This window comes from Lynx canadensis, chromosome B4 (genome assembly GCF_007474595.2).
Source record: "Lynx canadensis isolate LIC74 chromosome B4, mLynCan4.pri.v2, whole genome shotgun sequence".
NCBI classification, from domain to species: Eukaryota; Metazoa; Chordata; class Mammalia; order Carnivora; family Felidae; genus Lynx; species Lynx canadensis.
Genome location: NC_044309.1, coordinates 114,564,421 through 114,579,901, shown reverse-complemented (window position 1 = coordinate 114,579,901; position 15,481 = coordinate 114,564,421). Strand labels below are relative to the sequence as shown.

Sequence of the window (15,481 nt, the reverse complement as noted above, 5' to 3'; positions counted from 1 at the left end):
TTTTTTTTTTAGGTATTGGATGTGATAGGATACATCTAAGCCAATCACAGAGTCTTGCTGCCCTTACAAGCACCTGGTTTCTGCATTTGCATATGATGTAATTCTGTCTGTCAGACCTAAGGGGAAATTTTCTGGGAAGAGGAGGTTCCTGGGAAGGTTTTCCTCTTCCCCTTTCTTTCTTTCTTTCTTTCTTTCTTTTTTAAGTTTATTCATTTAGTTTGAGAGAGAGAGCAAGCACGAGCAGGGCATGAGGCAGAGAGAGAGGGAGAGAGAGAATCCCAAGCAGGTTCCATGTTATCAGCACAGAGCCTGACTCTGGGCTTGATCCCAGGAACTGTGGGATCATGACCTGAGCTGAAATCAAGAGTTGGTCGCTAAAAAAAAAAAAAATAAATAAAAAAAAAAAAAAAAAAAAAAAAAGAGTTGGTCGCTAAACCGACTAAGCCATCCAGGCGCCCCAAGGTTTTCCTCTTTCTGTGAAAGGGACCCAAGACAGTAACATTTGTTGCTTTCTTTCCTTTGGAACTTGTTTGCACACCCCTGAACTCAGCAACTGTATTTCTAGGTCTTCATCCTTAAGAAACAATCAGAAATATGCAATGATTGACATCCAAGGCCACTCATCCCAGAATTATTTACTACAATGAGAATTAGAAACGGTCATAAACAGTAGAAAACTGGCATAATATACATGGTGCTCTATTTTTTCCAAGGATTACCCCATTGAGGGTCAATTGGTTGGGAAAGAACTGCTAATATTACATTGCTCTGAATAAAGAATGTTATAAATTGGGGGGGGGGGGGAAGAAATAGTCATAAACATCTGACGATCCATTTTGTTAAATAAAGTATGGGACGTCCATCCATAAGGTATTACATATTTTTTTTAAATTGTATTATAGGGGCGCCTGGGTGGCTCAGTCGGTTGAGCATCTGACTTCAGCTCAGGTCATGACCTCATGGCTCGTGAGTTCAAGCCCTGCATCAGGCTCTGTGCTGACAGCTCAGAGCCTGGAGCCTGCTTCCAATTCTTTGTCTCCCTCTCTCTCTGCCCCTAACCCGCTTGCATTCTGTCTCTGTCTCTCTCAAAAATAAAATAAACATTAAAATTGTATTATAGATTGGGGTGCCTGGGTGGCTCAGTTGGTTAAGCGTCCAACCTCGGCTCAGGTCATGATCTCTCAGTTCACAAGTTAGAGCCCTGCCTCGGGCTCTGTGATGACAGCTCAGAGCCTGGAGCCTGCTTTGGATTCTGTGTCTCTCTCTCTTTCTGCCCCTCCCCGCTCATACTTTGTCTCTCTCTCTCTCTCTTTCAAAAATAATAAAACATTAAAATTTTTTTAATCGTATTGTAGATGTATAAGAAATTCCTTGTGACATATTGTCAAGAGAATAAGTACAAAATGAAAAGTTTTGGGAAATTATCTGTATATGTACATGATGTGTGTGTGTGTATATATGTTGTACATATATACCTCCTGGAGGGTGCGATGATGGGAGATTTTTATTTTCTTTTTTGTTTGTTTGTTTTGAGACAGAGAGAGAGAGAGTAGGAGCAGAGGAGGGCAGAGCAAGAGCGAGGGAGAGAGAATCTTAAGCAGGCTCCACACTCAGCACAGAACCCACTGCAGGGCTCAGGATCAGGACCTGAGCCAAAATCAAGAGTTGGACGCTTAACCGACTGAGCCACCCAGGCGCCCCCATTTTCTTTTTTGTGCCTATTTGGACTTCCAAAGTTTGTAGCATTAACATTTTTTGGTTACTGCAATTAGAGGGGAAAAATGTTGTTTACAAAACCAAAGCATCATGAGTAGGTGTTGTGACAGAGCATAAAGGAGACACGGCCTAACCCTAACTGTAAGTGTGCTGGAGCTGAGTTTTGAAATTAGCCAGGATTATTTGCTCATAAGGAGGAAGGGATATTTCAGGCAGGGGGGGAAAGTACACCTTGAAAACTGAGCCTTTGGGGAACATAGCCCTTTCAGGGAAACGCTCATGGTTTAACCTGGTTAGAGGCTGGTAGATAGAGTGTGTGATAGGACCTCGTGGCAGATCACACTGGGGAGTGGCTCTCACAAAGGCCCTTGCAAAACATGCTCTGAATCTTAACTTATCTTTCAGGCAGTGGGATGTGACAGAGACACAGAAAATTACTTACTTACGTGGAAAAGCAGACATTTGCGTGGCCACTTTTTTGTTTTGTGATATTTCCTCCATGCTTTTGGGGGAGTCAAACTCCTATCTATCTACCATCCGCTGCAGCACCATCCTGAGGTCCCTTTCTGGACTTTCCTGCATCACACTTGAAGTCCAACGCACAAGATAATAATCCCCACCCATCACCTATTGCAGACGTCAGTGTGATCACCATGTCCAGTGTGGCCCACAGGCCAGAACCTGCAACTCCTACACCAGTGCCTCACCACCCTGGAAGGGCAGTATTGTTGCATCGTGCCGTTTAAGGGCAGTTGGGAAAGGCTACCCAAACCCAAGAAGTAAATAATTACCTGATGACTAAGAAGCCAAAGCCATCCTTAGAGATTCATTCTCCAGAGGTATAGAAGAAAGAAAAGCGTGTCTGCACTCTGCCCACGTTCCTTTTCAAAAAACGTCAGCAGCGAGTACGGGGTACCGGGTAAATGTGTTTTGAGCTGGCGGCCAAGCACCACCTTTCTGGAATGTCCCCCTCTTCCTTATCCCACAGATGTCATAGAGTGATGGTTCAGAGACTGACACTTATTATGAGCTGGAATTAACCCAGTTCTCTCAAAGGAATGTGAAATACGAAATACAATTTTTTTAATTTTTTTTAAATGTTTTTGTTTATTTTTGAGAGAGCGAGCACGCAAGCAGGGGAGGGGCAGAAAGAGAGGGAGACACAGAATCCGAAGCAGGCTCCAGGCTCTGAGCTGTCGGCACAGAGCCTGACGCGGGGCTTGAACTCATGCACTGCAAGATCACGCATGACCTGAGCTGAAGTCGGATGCCTAACCAACTGAGCCACACAGGCACCCCTGAAATAAATGTTTTTAGTTGCAATCAAGCTGTTCTCTTGAATGGAAGAGAGGTCACCTTGGTTGCTATGGTTGGTGGCCACTTTCCCTCATGCTGAATAAGAAGGCAGAGGAAGCTGGTATGCAGCAGACAGAAGATGAAGGGGGCAGGCAAAAGCAGACTCAAGTTATGGTGCATTTGGGTAGACCACTATAAGAAACAATCCCAAGTCTCCGTGGCTTAACACAATGCAAGTTTATTTCTTGCTCACACAAAGTCCAATGTTAATGTTGTTGGCTGGGCAGTTCTCTGGTGCAGCTCTCTCCAAGAGGTGATTCAGGGACTCAGGCTCTTTCATTCCATCTCCACAATCTGGTGGTTTCAAGATCCCCCCAGCCTCATCCCCTCCCATCCAGTACTGAAGAGAGAGAACATGAAAAATCACACGGGATATTTTGTAAGCAGGTCTCGAGGAGGCATATATCACTTCTTCCCACAATCTATTGGCCAGAACTCAGTCGTGTAGCTCCATCTAGACACGAGGAGGGCAAGGAAATAGAACTTCACTTTGTGTCTATGAACGAGAACAGAACCAGATATTGGTCAGCACTGGAAGGATCTGCTGCATATGGAGAGAGAGAGAACCTCTTGGTTTCCCGTAGCCCCTCAATCTTGCCTCATATATGAGGCTTCATTAGTCAAATCCAGTATCTTACTGATGCTCACTCAGTTGACTTCTACTATTTACAACCCAAGGAAAACACTAACGAATAATCAAAAGACTTTTCAGATCGTAAAGCAGTCCAACCACTCACAATCTCAATGAAATCTCACATCAAGCCTGTGGGATAAATATTATTACCATTCTCATTTTCTTGACGAATAAACAGAGTCTCAGAGAAATGGTATCAATTGCCCAAGTCCCATACCAACATGTCCCGTCAGGACTGGAATTAAGGCCTTCAGACTCCAAAGCCGAGCTCTCTCTTCACTTCATTGTGAGGAAGAACCTCTGGGAGGATGGGAATTACACTCCTGACTCCTTACTGTGAGTGGTTTTTATGAGACTAGTGAGAACGCTGACAAGAACTCCGGAGGGAGAGTGAAAGATGGTACAAAGCCGCCAGATCTCAGGGGGAAGGGTAGATAAGGATGAAACAGAAGGACTTTCCTGTAGAACGTCCAGGAAGAGCAGGCACTCCACTTTCTTTCCAATTTTGCAGAGGCTGTGCTGGGAATTCAGAAAGAAAATCTGATCAGAGCTGAAAGGGTAGGAGCCGTTGCCGTATGGAGACCCACATTTTGCGTTCGGTGCCGGAACGCAGTCCAGACCATGACCGTGAAGAAACACTTAAAGAAAGCCCTGAAGGAAAGCAAGACAAATGCAAAGTCCTTGAGTCGTGGCACCAAGATGAAAGGCATCCGTTCCCCCAGCCTGGGTGAGAAGAACAAGGATGCGGGAGAGCTATAAATCCATCTTGGTGCACAATGAATGATGAGATAGCTCTGGAACGACAGCGAACAGCTGCCTGGTTTCCTCCGAGCTAACAGCTGCCGCCTCTGCTGGGCTTTCTCCGCCACCAGCTCCTTTGACATCCAGCCTAACAGAATTGATGATCAAGGCTCTCCGGTGTGGCAGCGAAGCCTCTGCCAGGGGGAAAGGCGTTTGAACTGCCGCTGAGTGAGAGGGGAAAGTGCCAGGTGGGAACAACCTTGACAAAATAAGGATAACAGAAAGTGCTCAAAGCAAATTGGTAAGAGGGAATGGATAGGGCTCTTAAGGTAGCCGTTCTCATGTGTCTTTGTAGAGATTTTCACTGGTCCCAGGCAAAAAGAGAAAAAGGACAATGTAGCAAGTATTTCTTTTTAAATGCATTCCATTTAAAGGACCGTCCTTTATTGCAAGATTATTTCCTTGCTTGCTTTGATGTTAAAATGTCCTTTTATGAAGTGATAATAATAGAAAATGGTATTTTTAAAAAGGTGTACTCCCGGCAAAATAAAATGTTGGCAGAGGATTTCAGTTCTCAACTTTTTTCTCTTTTGTTGGTCCATGAAATTGATAAGTCTGGTACCCATTCAAAAGTCCAAAACTCTTTAGGCATTATTCACAAAGAAATTATAAAAAGGAGAAAACTTGGCAAACACCCTTACGAATCAGAAGGTTAAACCACACAAACTTCAAGGGTACATCAGTACTTACAAGTAGGATAAATAATAGACCTTTGAGAACAGCCATAACTCCCAACAGAAATGAATTAAATACTCAGCTTCTATCAGCCTCAAAAATCAGAATTCTGGGGGTGCCTTGGTGGCTCAGTCACTTAAGTGTCCCACTCTCGATTTTGGCTCAGGTCATGATCCCACGGTCGTGACAACAAGCTCCACGTTGGGCTCCACGCTGACAGCATGGAGTCTGCTTGAGATTCTCTCTTTCTCTCTCCTTCTCTCTCCCTCTCTCCCTCCCAAAATAAATAAGTAAACTTAAAAAAAATTCAGAATTCTGGGTGCCCCTTCAAGACATGTGAAAAAGGGTTTAGATGGCCCAACCAGTCTCAACTATTACTCATAATTATCTCTAAGACAAGAAATGTTATGCACATGAAAAACCAGAGGCTATTCCATTTTGCAGAATGCATTACAAAATACTACCAAGGAGCCAGCTGCAAAGACTTAGATAGCAAAATAGTCCCCAGTGTTCACAAGGAGACTGGGAAGCACTCACAACAGCAGCTGTTTTACAAACGTGCAAAACACAGGTAAAAGAACAAGAGGAAAATGCTTGGAATAGAAGCCACAAGTGTTTCTACATGAAGGGGACTACCTCCACCTGCCCCCTGCTTGCATTATAGGACCAGGGCATGTGACAAAATGAGACAGGTTGGGAAAGGCAAAGGCTTGGGGTGCAGTGCAGAGGAGCAGGGTAAAAGAGTAAGGTATCTTTTCCTTGACTGGTTTTCCATGAATTTCGGATACCCATGCCTCAGCTTAATTCAAGGTTGTGTTCCTAGCTTGCAATAACTTAAAGAAATATTGAGTGCTTTATAAGTAGGAAAAGAATTGTAAATGGAATGTCAAGACATTCACGTTCCCTGAAAATTATAACAATCATTCCCTTGTCCCATGTTTTTAACTTTCCAATGGAAACAGAAGTGATCGAGAAGGGTTTGGGGGAAGGAACTAACATTTATTAAACACCTATTATGGACCAGGCATGGTGCTTGAAACCCTCTTTATGTATGTTATCTCATCAACTTCCAACAACATTCTGAGGTATCATGGCCCCACTTTTCAGACAAGAACTCTGAGGCTCAGTGACAATGAGATGCTTGCCCAGCGGTCAATAGCTAAGTGTCAGAGTCAAGCACGTGTTTTCGCCACTACTGTCCACATCCAGCTACTCTCTCTGCATGGGGGCAGGATGAATGGCTATGGCAACTGAGATGAAGACGACCCCTTCTCTCAGAATCCCTCCTCCTACTGTTGCCCCCTTTGTCCTCCACAGCGTCAGTTTCACACTCCAGTGTCTGCCCCACCTAATGCTGAACCCTCTTATTAGCTCACATCAAAGTTAATTTACTTTTCCTTTCTGGTAAGCACAGAAAATCACTTTGGTGCACCAAGTTAGAAGAGCATTTATCCGGTCAAATAATACAAATAATCTAACAGAGGAGGACAAAAGAACAAATCCCCTACAGGGTAGAGATACTGGACCTGTCTTTATTAGCAACCGATTACAGATTCCACTGGGAGGAATTTCAAGTCCACTAACAGGATTGCTCAGCAGAAATCTGGTGGGGTTTTCTACTTCCACTATCCAAAAAGCATTCCTTTTGTAGTAATTACCAGTTCAAAACTACAATGGCTAAAAAATATATGCAGGTATCCTGTTCCCAGCAGGCACAAAGACATGAAAACTGAAAGACTTGTGATGCTGGGTTGAACAGTGCCTCTAGTCTGTACTCCCAAATGCATGCCCACCAGAAACCTGTAAATGTAACCTTATTTGAAGATAAGTCTTTGCTAAAATGAGATCATACCTGATTAGGTGGGCCCTGATCCAATGGCTGTGGTCATTATAAGAAGGAAATTTAAACACAAACACATACAGAGGGAAGATGGCCGTGATGGAGACAGAGTTTGGAGTAAAACAGCTACAAGCCAAGGAACACCAAGGATTATAGGCAACCACTAGAAGCTGGAAAGAGACAATCTTCCCTCGAGCCTTTTAGAGGGACCATGGCCCTGCCAGTACTTTGATTGCAGATGTCTGGCCTCCAGAACTGTGAGAGAATAAGATTCTGTTGTTTTAAGTCATCCTATTTGCAGTACTTGGGTTCAGCAGCCCTGGAAAACTAACACACTTAGCACGTTCCATCAGTGAGAGTCTTGTCTAATGCAAAATGGCTAATTCTGTTCAAATTCATGTTTGCTGCAACTCCAAACAATACCTAAGTCCCTCCATCCTAATCAAAATCTCAGTGGGATTAGTGGAGGGGACAATTTAACAAGTTGACACTTTGTGTTGTCTGGAGCTAACTGGATCCTAGCAAGATGGCAAACTACCAGAACAGTGTTCGTGGGGCATGCCCAGAGATGCTCTTACTGAGCAGAGAATGAAGGAGGCAAGGAAGAAAGCCCTGAAGGCAGACGACTCCTCCAAGCAGAGGAGCAAAATGCAAAAGCACAAAGACTCTTGGAGGGAGTGTGTCTGAGGCCTCAAGGAACCAGAAGAGCCTGGGGAACAGGGTCTGGTGAGCAGCAGGAGATGAGTTTGGAACACCCAGAACACGAGGAGCGCATGCAGCTCTATGAGATCTGCGTGAACCCTGCGAGAAACTTTTGGGGAATGAGGACAGTTGGAAGAAGAGAGGATTCTTTGGGAGTTGTGTTCTTTCTTCCTCTCTCACAATACCCTGGGGTTGATTTTCACCTGCCTCTAGAGAAGCAGAAAAACAGTGGCACCAGCCCCACAGTGCCAGCGTAGGCAGGGTAACACATTGGCAGGCGGCCCTGGAGCTGGGTGGATGAGAAGAAAACAACAGGTGCAGGTGGACTGGCCAGCACAAGGTACTTCATCCTGCTCTCATGCCCACCCTTAAGAGAGAGAAACTCTTGGAAAAAGCTCAAATGTAAGGCAGAAGTGATGGAGGTTCCCTAAGGGACAGGTGACTTGCCCTATGTGTGATGAACAGGACACAGCAAAGATGGCTCAAGCCCATACTATGGGGCTGAGAGTGGGAGGCAAGGAACTCTCCATCCTGGGGCAGGAGACCCTCTGCCTCCCAGGACCTGACCCCACCACACCCAAGACCTGACAGTTCCCCAGTACAAGTGCATATTGTCAAATACTGAAGTCAATTTCCCAGGGTAACAGAAACCCAAAGAGAGGAGCGTTACTATTTAACAAAAAAAAAAAACAAAACAAAACAAAAAAAAAAAAACGACAACAAAAAGAGAAGAAACAATTAATGGAGTAGTTAAATAATGCTAAATGAGCATCAAAATTTTCAAACACATGAGACAATATTGGTAACATGACATCAGAACTAACAGAATAAAGCACCAGGTTGAATACCTAATTTGCTTTGTTGAAATAACTCAATAAATGAGATTAATAACTTGAGAACTACACCCAAAGAACAAGTTGCTGAGCTGGGAGACCAAGTTGGAGGAACTCTACCATATAGATACACAGAAGGGATAGGATGATGAAAAATGTATAAGAAAAATTAAGAGATAGGAGAATAGACATAGAAATGTCAACATGTGTTATAATGGGAATCCCAGAAGGAGAAAAAACAAACAGAGGGGAGGAAGTGTTTGAAAGGGTAACAGAATTTACCAGAGAGAGGAAAGCTGTTTTAGATCAAAAGACCTTACAGAAAGCCAAACAAAATTAAGGGAAAGACAACACCTGGATGTATTATGCTGAAACTTATAACCCAGCTAAAGTATCTTTTCTATGTGAGCATACAATAAAGAAGAAAAAAAGACCCAGAAAGTTTACCATCCTGTGGCCCTTTTTGAAAAACAAAAACAAAAACAAAAACAAAAACAAAAAACAACTCTTGAAAGAGAAATACAGAAGGCTGCTACCATGATAAAGGAAAATAAATAACTTGGAAATATTCATTGCCAGACAAGATGGAGTTCAAGACCAAAAGCACAAGGGATAAAGAGGGACATTATGCATGAGAGAAGGAACAGAGTTCAATACAAGATAATGGCTAAGGGGGCAACTGGATGGCTCAGTCAGTAGAGCATGCAACTCTTGATCTTGGGGTTGTGAGTTCGAGCCCCCCACTGGGTGTAGAGATTACTTAAAAACAAAAAATCTTTTAAGCAATCATTCTCCACCCCCCCCCAAAAAGTTAAAAGAACAACAACAAGATGACTGTGGACCTCTCTTCACTAAATAAAACAACAGCTGGCAGAACTATGGGGAGAAACAGAGCTATGAATGTTGTTGGTATGTTTAATATATGCTTGTCAGAAGCTCTGTGATCAAGCAAACACCACCTCCCTCCACAAAACCCAACAGGCACACACATACACAAATATATGGATTGTTTGAAAAACCAACTAATGAACAAACATGCACCGAGCAGAGAATATACATTCTTTCCAAGCAAACATAGTAATACTCACAAAAAGTAATAACAAAGGCCACCTTAATAAAGTACAGTTGATGTCTTACCAACAATGTTCTAATAAATAATAACAAAAGGATATTTAAAGTTATTCTTTATGTCTGAAAACTAAAATATATTCTACTGAACTAATTCTTAGGTTAAAGCAGAAATTGTAAGGAGCATTTAAAAATGCTTAGGGTCACCTGTGTGGCTCAGTTGGTTAAGTATCCAACTCTTGATTTTGGCTCAAGTCATGATCTAATTGTTCATGGGTTTGAGTCCTGCACTGGGCTCTGCACAGCATGGAGCCTGCTTGGGATTTTCTCTCTCTCCCTGTCTCTCTGTATTGAACCTCAAAAGACCTGAATAGCCAAAGCAATCCTGAAAAAGAAAAACCAAGCTGGAGGCATCACGATTCTGGATTTCAAGCTATATTACAAAGCTGTAGTCATCAAGACAGCATGGTGCTGGCACAAAAACAGACACAAAAAATAGATCAAGGGAACAGAATAGAAAACTGAGAAATGGACCCACAAATGAATGGCCAACTAATCTTTGACAAAGCAGGAAAGAATATCCAATGGAATAAAGACAGCCCCTACAGCCAGTGGTGCTAGGAAAACTGGACAGCGACATGCAGAAGAATGAACCTGGACCACTTTCTTACACCGTACACAAAAATAAATTCAAAATGGATGAAAGACCTAAATGTAAGACAGGAAGCCATCAAAATCCTAGAGGAGAAAACAGGTAGCAACCTCTTTGACCTTGGCCAGAGCAACTTCTTTCTAGACACATCTAGACACAAGACAAGGGAAACAAAAGCAAACATGAACTATTGGGACCTCATCAAGATAAAAAGCTTTTGCACAGTGAAGGAAACAATCAACAAAACTGAAAGGCAGACTACGGAATGGGAGAAGATATCTGCAAATGACATATCAGATAAAGGGTTAGTATCCAAAATCTATAAAGAACTTATCAAACTCAACACCCAAAAAAACAAACAACTCAGTTAAGAAAAGGGCAGAAGATATGAATAGACACTTTTCCAAAGAAGACATCCAGATGGCTAACAGACATATGAAAAGATGTTCCACATCACTCATCATCTGGGAAGTACAAATCAAAACCACACTGATATACCACTTCACACCTGTCAGAATGGCTAACATTAACAACTCAGGCAACAACAGACGTTGGTGAGGATGCAGAGAAAGGGAAACCCTCTTGCACTGTTGGTGGGAATGCAAACTGATGCAGCCACTCTGGAAAACAGTATGGAGTGTCCTCAAAAACTAAAAATAGAACTACCTTGCAATCCAACAACTGCACAATTAGGCATTTACCCAAAAGATACAAAATTACAGATTCAAAGGGATACATGTACCCCAATGTTTATAGCAACGTTATCAACAACAGCCAAACTATGGAGAGAGCCCAAATATCCATCAACTGATGAATGGATGAAGAAGATGTTGTATGTATATATAATGGAATATTACTCAGCCATCAAAAAGAATGAAATCTTGTCATTTGCAACAATGTGGATGGAGACAGAATGCATTATGCTAAGCAACAATAAGTCAATCAGACAAAGTCAAATATATGATTTCACATACGTGGAATTTAAGAAACAAAATAGATGAACATATGGGAAGGGGGGACAAAAAAGAGAAGAAAGGGAAATAAGCCACAAGAGACTCTTAATGACAGAGAACAAACTGAGGGCTGATGGAGGGGAGGTGGTTGGGGGATGGGCTAGATGGGTGATGTGTATTAAGGAGGGCACTTGTGATGAGCACTGGGCCTTGTATGTGAGTGATGAATCACTGAATTCTACTTCTGAAACCAATATTGTACTATATGTTAACTAGCTAAAATATTTAAAAAATTAATTTAAAAAATGCTTAGAATTGAAAACATCAGAAATGCTACAGGAAAGAAATATCAAGAAAGTACCAAGAAGAGAATTTAGAGCTTTGCATACATTTATTAGAAAATGAGAAATTGAAAGAAAATGAGCTAAACTCTTCTTAATCTGTGAATTTAGAAAAAAAAATGAATAAGCTCAGTGAAATAAGAGGGAAAGAAGTAATGAAGGTAAGGATAGAAAGAAAATAGAGAAGACTAATAACCAACAACAAATTACTTGAAAAGATGAACAAAATAGGCAGAACGATCTGTGGGATTTTACACTGAGTGTGCATTTTAAGCACACACAACAAACAATACACATCTTATAAGGGTGTGTATGTTATTTGAAGACCTACATCAACCATACTAAGGTGAATGTCGATGCATAAGAAATGAGAGTAGGATCAGTGATGGAAGTAAAAACATAAATCAAGAGATGGGTCTCACATGGATGAATGCGAACAGAGTTCTGTGACATTGGATACGATGAGCAAAGAAAGCCATTTGGTAACTTGTAGGAGAATAATTTGGGGGAAAAATAATAAAGTTAAATCCTTCTTCACTCCCTACAGTACTTTCTTCAGGTGGATTAAAAAGTTTAATGTTAAAAACGAAACCAAATAGCTAAATAAATGTCTGATTATTTACCTTAATTTATCCTATCTATCTTATCTTTAACTCACGGTAAGTATAAATGCAGTAAAAGAAATATCAAAAGAGGAAAAAATGAATGCGTTGACTTCATTAAAATAAAACCTTTAAAAAATAAAATCATTTTGTCCAACAAAGAGACATTAGAAAAATTAGGTACCGGGGCGCCTGGGTGGCTCAGTCAGTTAAGCGTCCACCTCCTGAGTTCCAATCAGGTCACGATCTCGCAGTTCATGGGTTCCAGCCCCACACTGGGCTGTGTGCTGATGATGCGGAGCATGCTTGGGATTCTGCCTCCCTCCTTCTCTGCCCTTCCCCTGCTTGTTCTCTATCTCTCTCTCAAAATAAATAAGAAAAAGAAAAAGAAAAGAAAAATTAGATACCAAAAACAAGTGGGAAAGAATATTTGCAACAAAAAGTACAAAAGAAAAATATCCACAGTGTATTAAATAAGGAAAATAAGCCTTACTAAGAGCTGGGCAAAAAAATTCTTAATCCACAAAGAATATACAATTGGCTAATAAACATGAAAAATATTCTATCTCAGTAGCAATATAAAAAATGCAAATTAAAACAGAAATTTTCCATCTACTAAATAAGCAAGCTACTATGCTCATACACTCCCCTTGAGAATATAAACTGGTCCCACTTCCTGGAAAGCAATTTCACACTGCATGTCAAGAGACTTTTAAATTTTCATATATTTTGACTAAGTAATTCCTCTTCTAAGCATCTGTCTTTAGGAAAATATCTACACATTCATCAAAATGGAATACTAATTTTGGTACATTCATACTGTCACAGTGAAGCTCCATGAGAACATAGTCTCTGAATCCCCAGGGCCTGCCACACAGCAGGGACTCAACAAATGTTTGTTAAATGACTCTGAAATTCTATGTGACAGTTACAAAAAAAAGAATGAATTCAAATTATTAAATGGAAAAATCCCTTAGACATATGTTACGTGGTAAAGAAAACAAGATGAACAATAGGACATACAGGATGATCCACCGATGTAAAACTAAAACCAGCATCAAAATAAACAAAAAACATGTGTGTGTGTGTGTGTGTGTGTGTATGTCTGAGTGTGTGTGTGAAATGCATAGACAAATACATTAAAAAGTATACACACTAAGCTGATAAGAGTGATTATGTCTAGAAGGAGATGCATATGCCCTATGAAGGGGACTTCGTGTTATTGAATGGTTTCAGGTATAAGCATATTCTCAGATGAATTGCCTACTTTAAAAATGAAGGTGTCCTTTAGGACACATACATACATACATACATACATACATACATTAACATACATGCAAAGATGTTAATGATAGCATGATTTGTAACAGTGAAAAGTTGAAAATAAACCCCTTAGAAGAATAGTTAGATACACGTTAGCCATGAAATATCATGTAGGCATAATAAGTCATGTTTTCTGAGGAAGAGTTGACAGGAAATGTCATGGTACATTATCAAGTGAAAACAACAGCAGCGACAACAACAAAGATTCAATGCAAAAGATACAGACTCACCTTTCAGGAAACACCAAAGAAAGTTGTTCAAGCTGAAAGCAAGTAAGTCTGGAGAGTAGTTTGACTCCAGACACAAAATACATAGAAAACCCGGGAAGGTAATTATGTAGGTAATTATAAGAGAAAGGCTAAATGCATAAAATGTATATTTCTTTTCTTAACTTATTTTAATAGCAATTATATAAAACAGTTTATATATAATCCTTGGGCCCCCACAACATATAGGAACATAATATATTTGAGAGTAACAGCACATAGAAGGAACAAAGCTGTACTGGAGTAAGGAAATGACACTAGATGGTAATGCACACACACAGTAACAATGGAGAGAACTAGACAGAATAAATAAGGCTAATATAACAAACAAATATAAACAAACTAATACATACTTGTAGTATAAATGTATACTACACAATATGTATATGTACATATTATACATATATACATATATGATACCTATATATGGTATATACCCAACAATCCGTCATTATTACTATTATTTTATATAATTTTATGTCTTTTAAAGAAATTGCGAGAAGAAAGGATATATATAACAGCACAAGAAGGGGGAAGAGGGAATAAAACTATGGAGGAGAAAATTTTCTATATGTCATTGTAATTAAATTTGTATAAATCTTAAGTCGATTCCAATAAGCTAAAGAGGATATGGTAAGACCTAGAGCAACAACTAAGAAAATAACGCAAAAAATGTAGTGAGAAAAATCATTTGAGGAATTAAAATGTTATACTAAAAAATAACCACTTAATGCAAAAGAAACAGCAAAGGAGACTAAAGGAACAAAAAAGACATGAGTTGGGGTGGGGGGAAGGAAAATGGCAGACATAAATCCAACTATTTCAATAATAATGGTAAATGTGAATAGATCAAACAATCCAATCAAAAGGAAGAGATTGTCAGACAGAATCAAAAAAATAAGAACCAAATACATGCTGTATATAAGGGACACAATTTAGATTCAAAGATACAAATAGGCTGAAAGTAAAAGGATAAAAAAAGTTGCATCAGGCAAATGGCAACCATAAGAAAGCTGGAGTGGCTATACTAATATCAGACAAAATCAATTTTAAAACCAAAATAAGTATTACTAGAGATAAAGACGGATGTATTATAATGATTATAAAGTCAGTTCAGCAGGAAAATACAATAATTATAAATCTATCTGTACGCTTAACAACAGAGCCCCAAAACACACGAAACAAAAACTGACAGAATTGAAGGAAGAAATAGACAATTCAATACTCATGGCTGGAGACGTCAATACCCTTCTTTCAATAATTGATAGAACTAGGCAGAGGATCAACAAGGAAATGGAAGACTTGAACAGCACTGTAAACCGACTATACCTAACATCTATAGAACACTCCATTCAACAACAGTAGAATACACATTCTTTTCAAGTGCACTATGAAACATTCTCCAGGGTATATATTAGTCTAAATAAATGTAAAGAGGATTGGAATCATACAAAATATGTTCTCTGACCATAGTGGAATAAAAATAGAAATCCATAACAGAAAGAATAACAGAATTTTAGGAAAATTCACAAATATGTGGAAATTGAACAACATATTTCTAAATAACAACTCAAAGAAGAAATCACGAGGGAAATTTAAAAATATTTTCAGAAGAATGAAAATGAAAGTCTTACATACCAACATTTATGGGATGCAGCTAAAGCAGTGTTTTCAAGGGAATTTATAGCTATAAACACCCATACTGGAAAGGGGAGAAAA

The 15,481-nt window shown here is 40.1% G+C and overlaps 1 protein-coding gene across 5 annotated transcripts in view; it reads right to left on the bottom strand.

Moving 5' to 3' along the window:
* Positions 1 to 3,123: 3,123 nt before the first annotated feature.
* SOCS2 (suppressor of cytokine signaling 2) overlaps positions 3,124 to 15,481 on the bottom strand; it is a 71,728-nt gene continuing 59,370 nt past the window's right edge. For all 5 annotated transcript variants that reach the window (XM_032594023.1, XM_032594022.1, XM_032594024.1 and 2 more), the window contains exon 4: positions 3,124 to 3,568. In XM_032594023.1, coding sequence (XP_032449914.1) covers positions 3,527 to 3,568 — 42 coding nt within the window. In that variant the 3' untranslated portion in view covers positions 3,124 to 3,526. The remainder of the gene's footprint in view (positions 3,569 to 15,481) is intronic.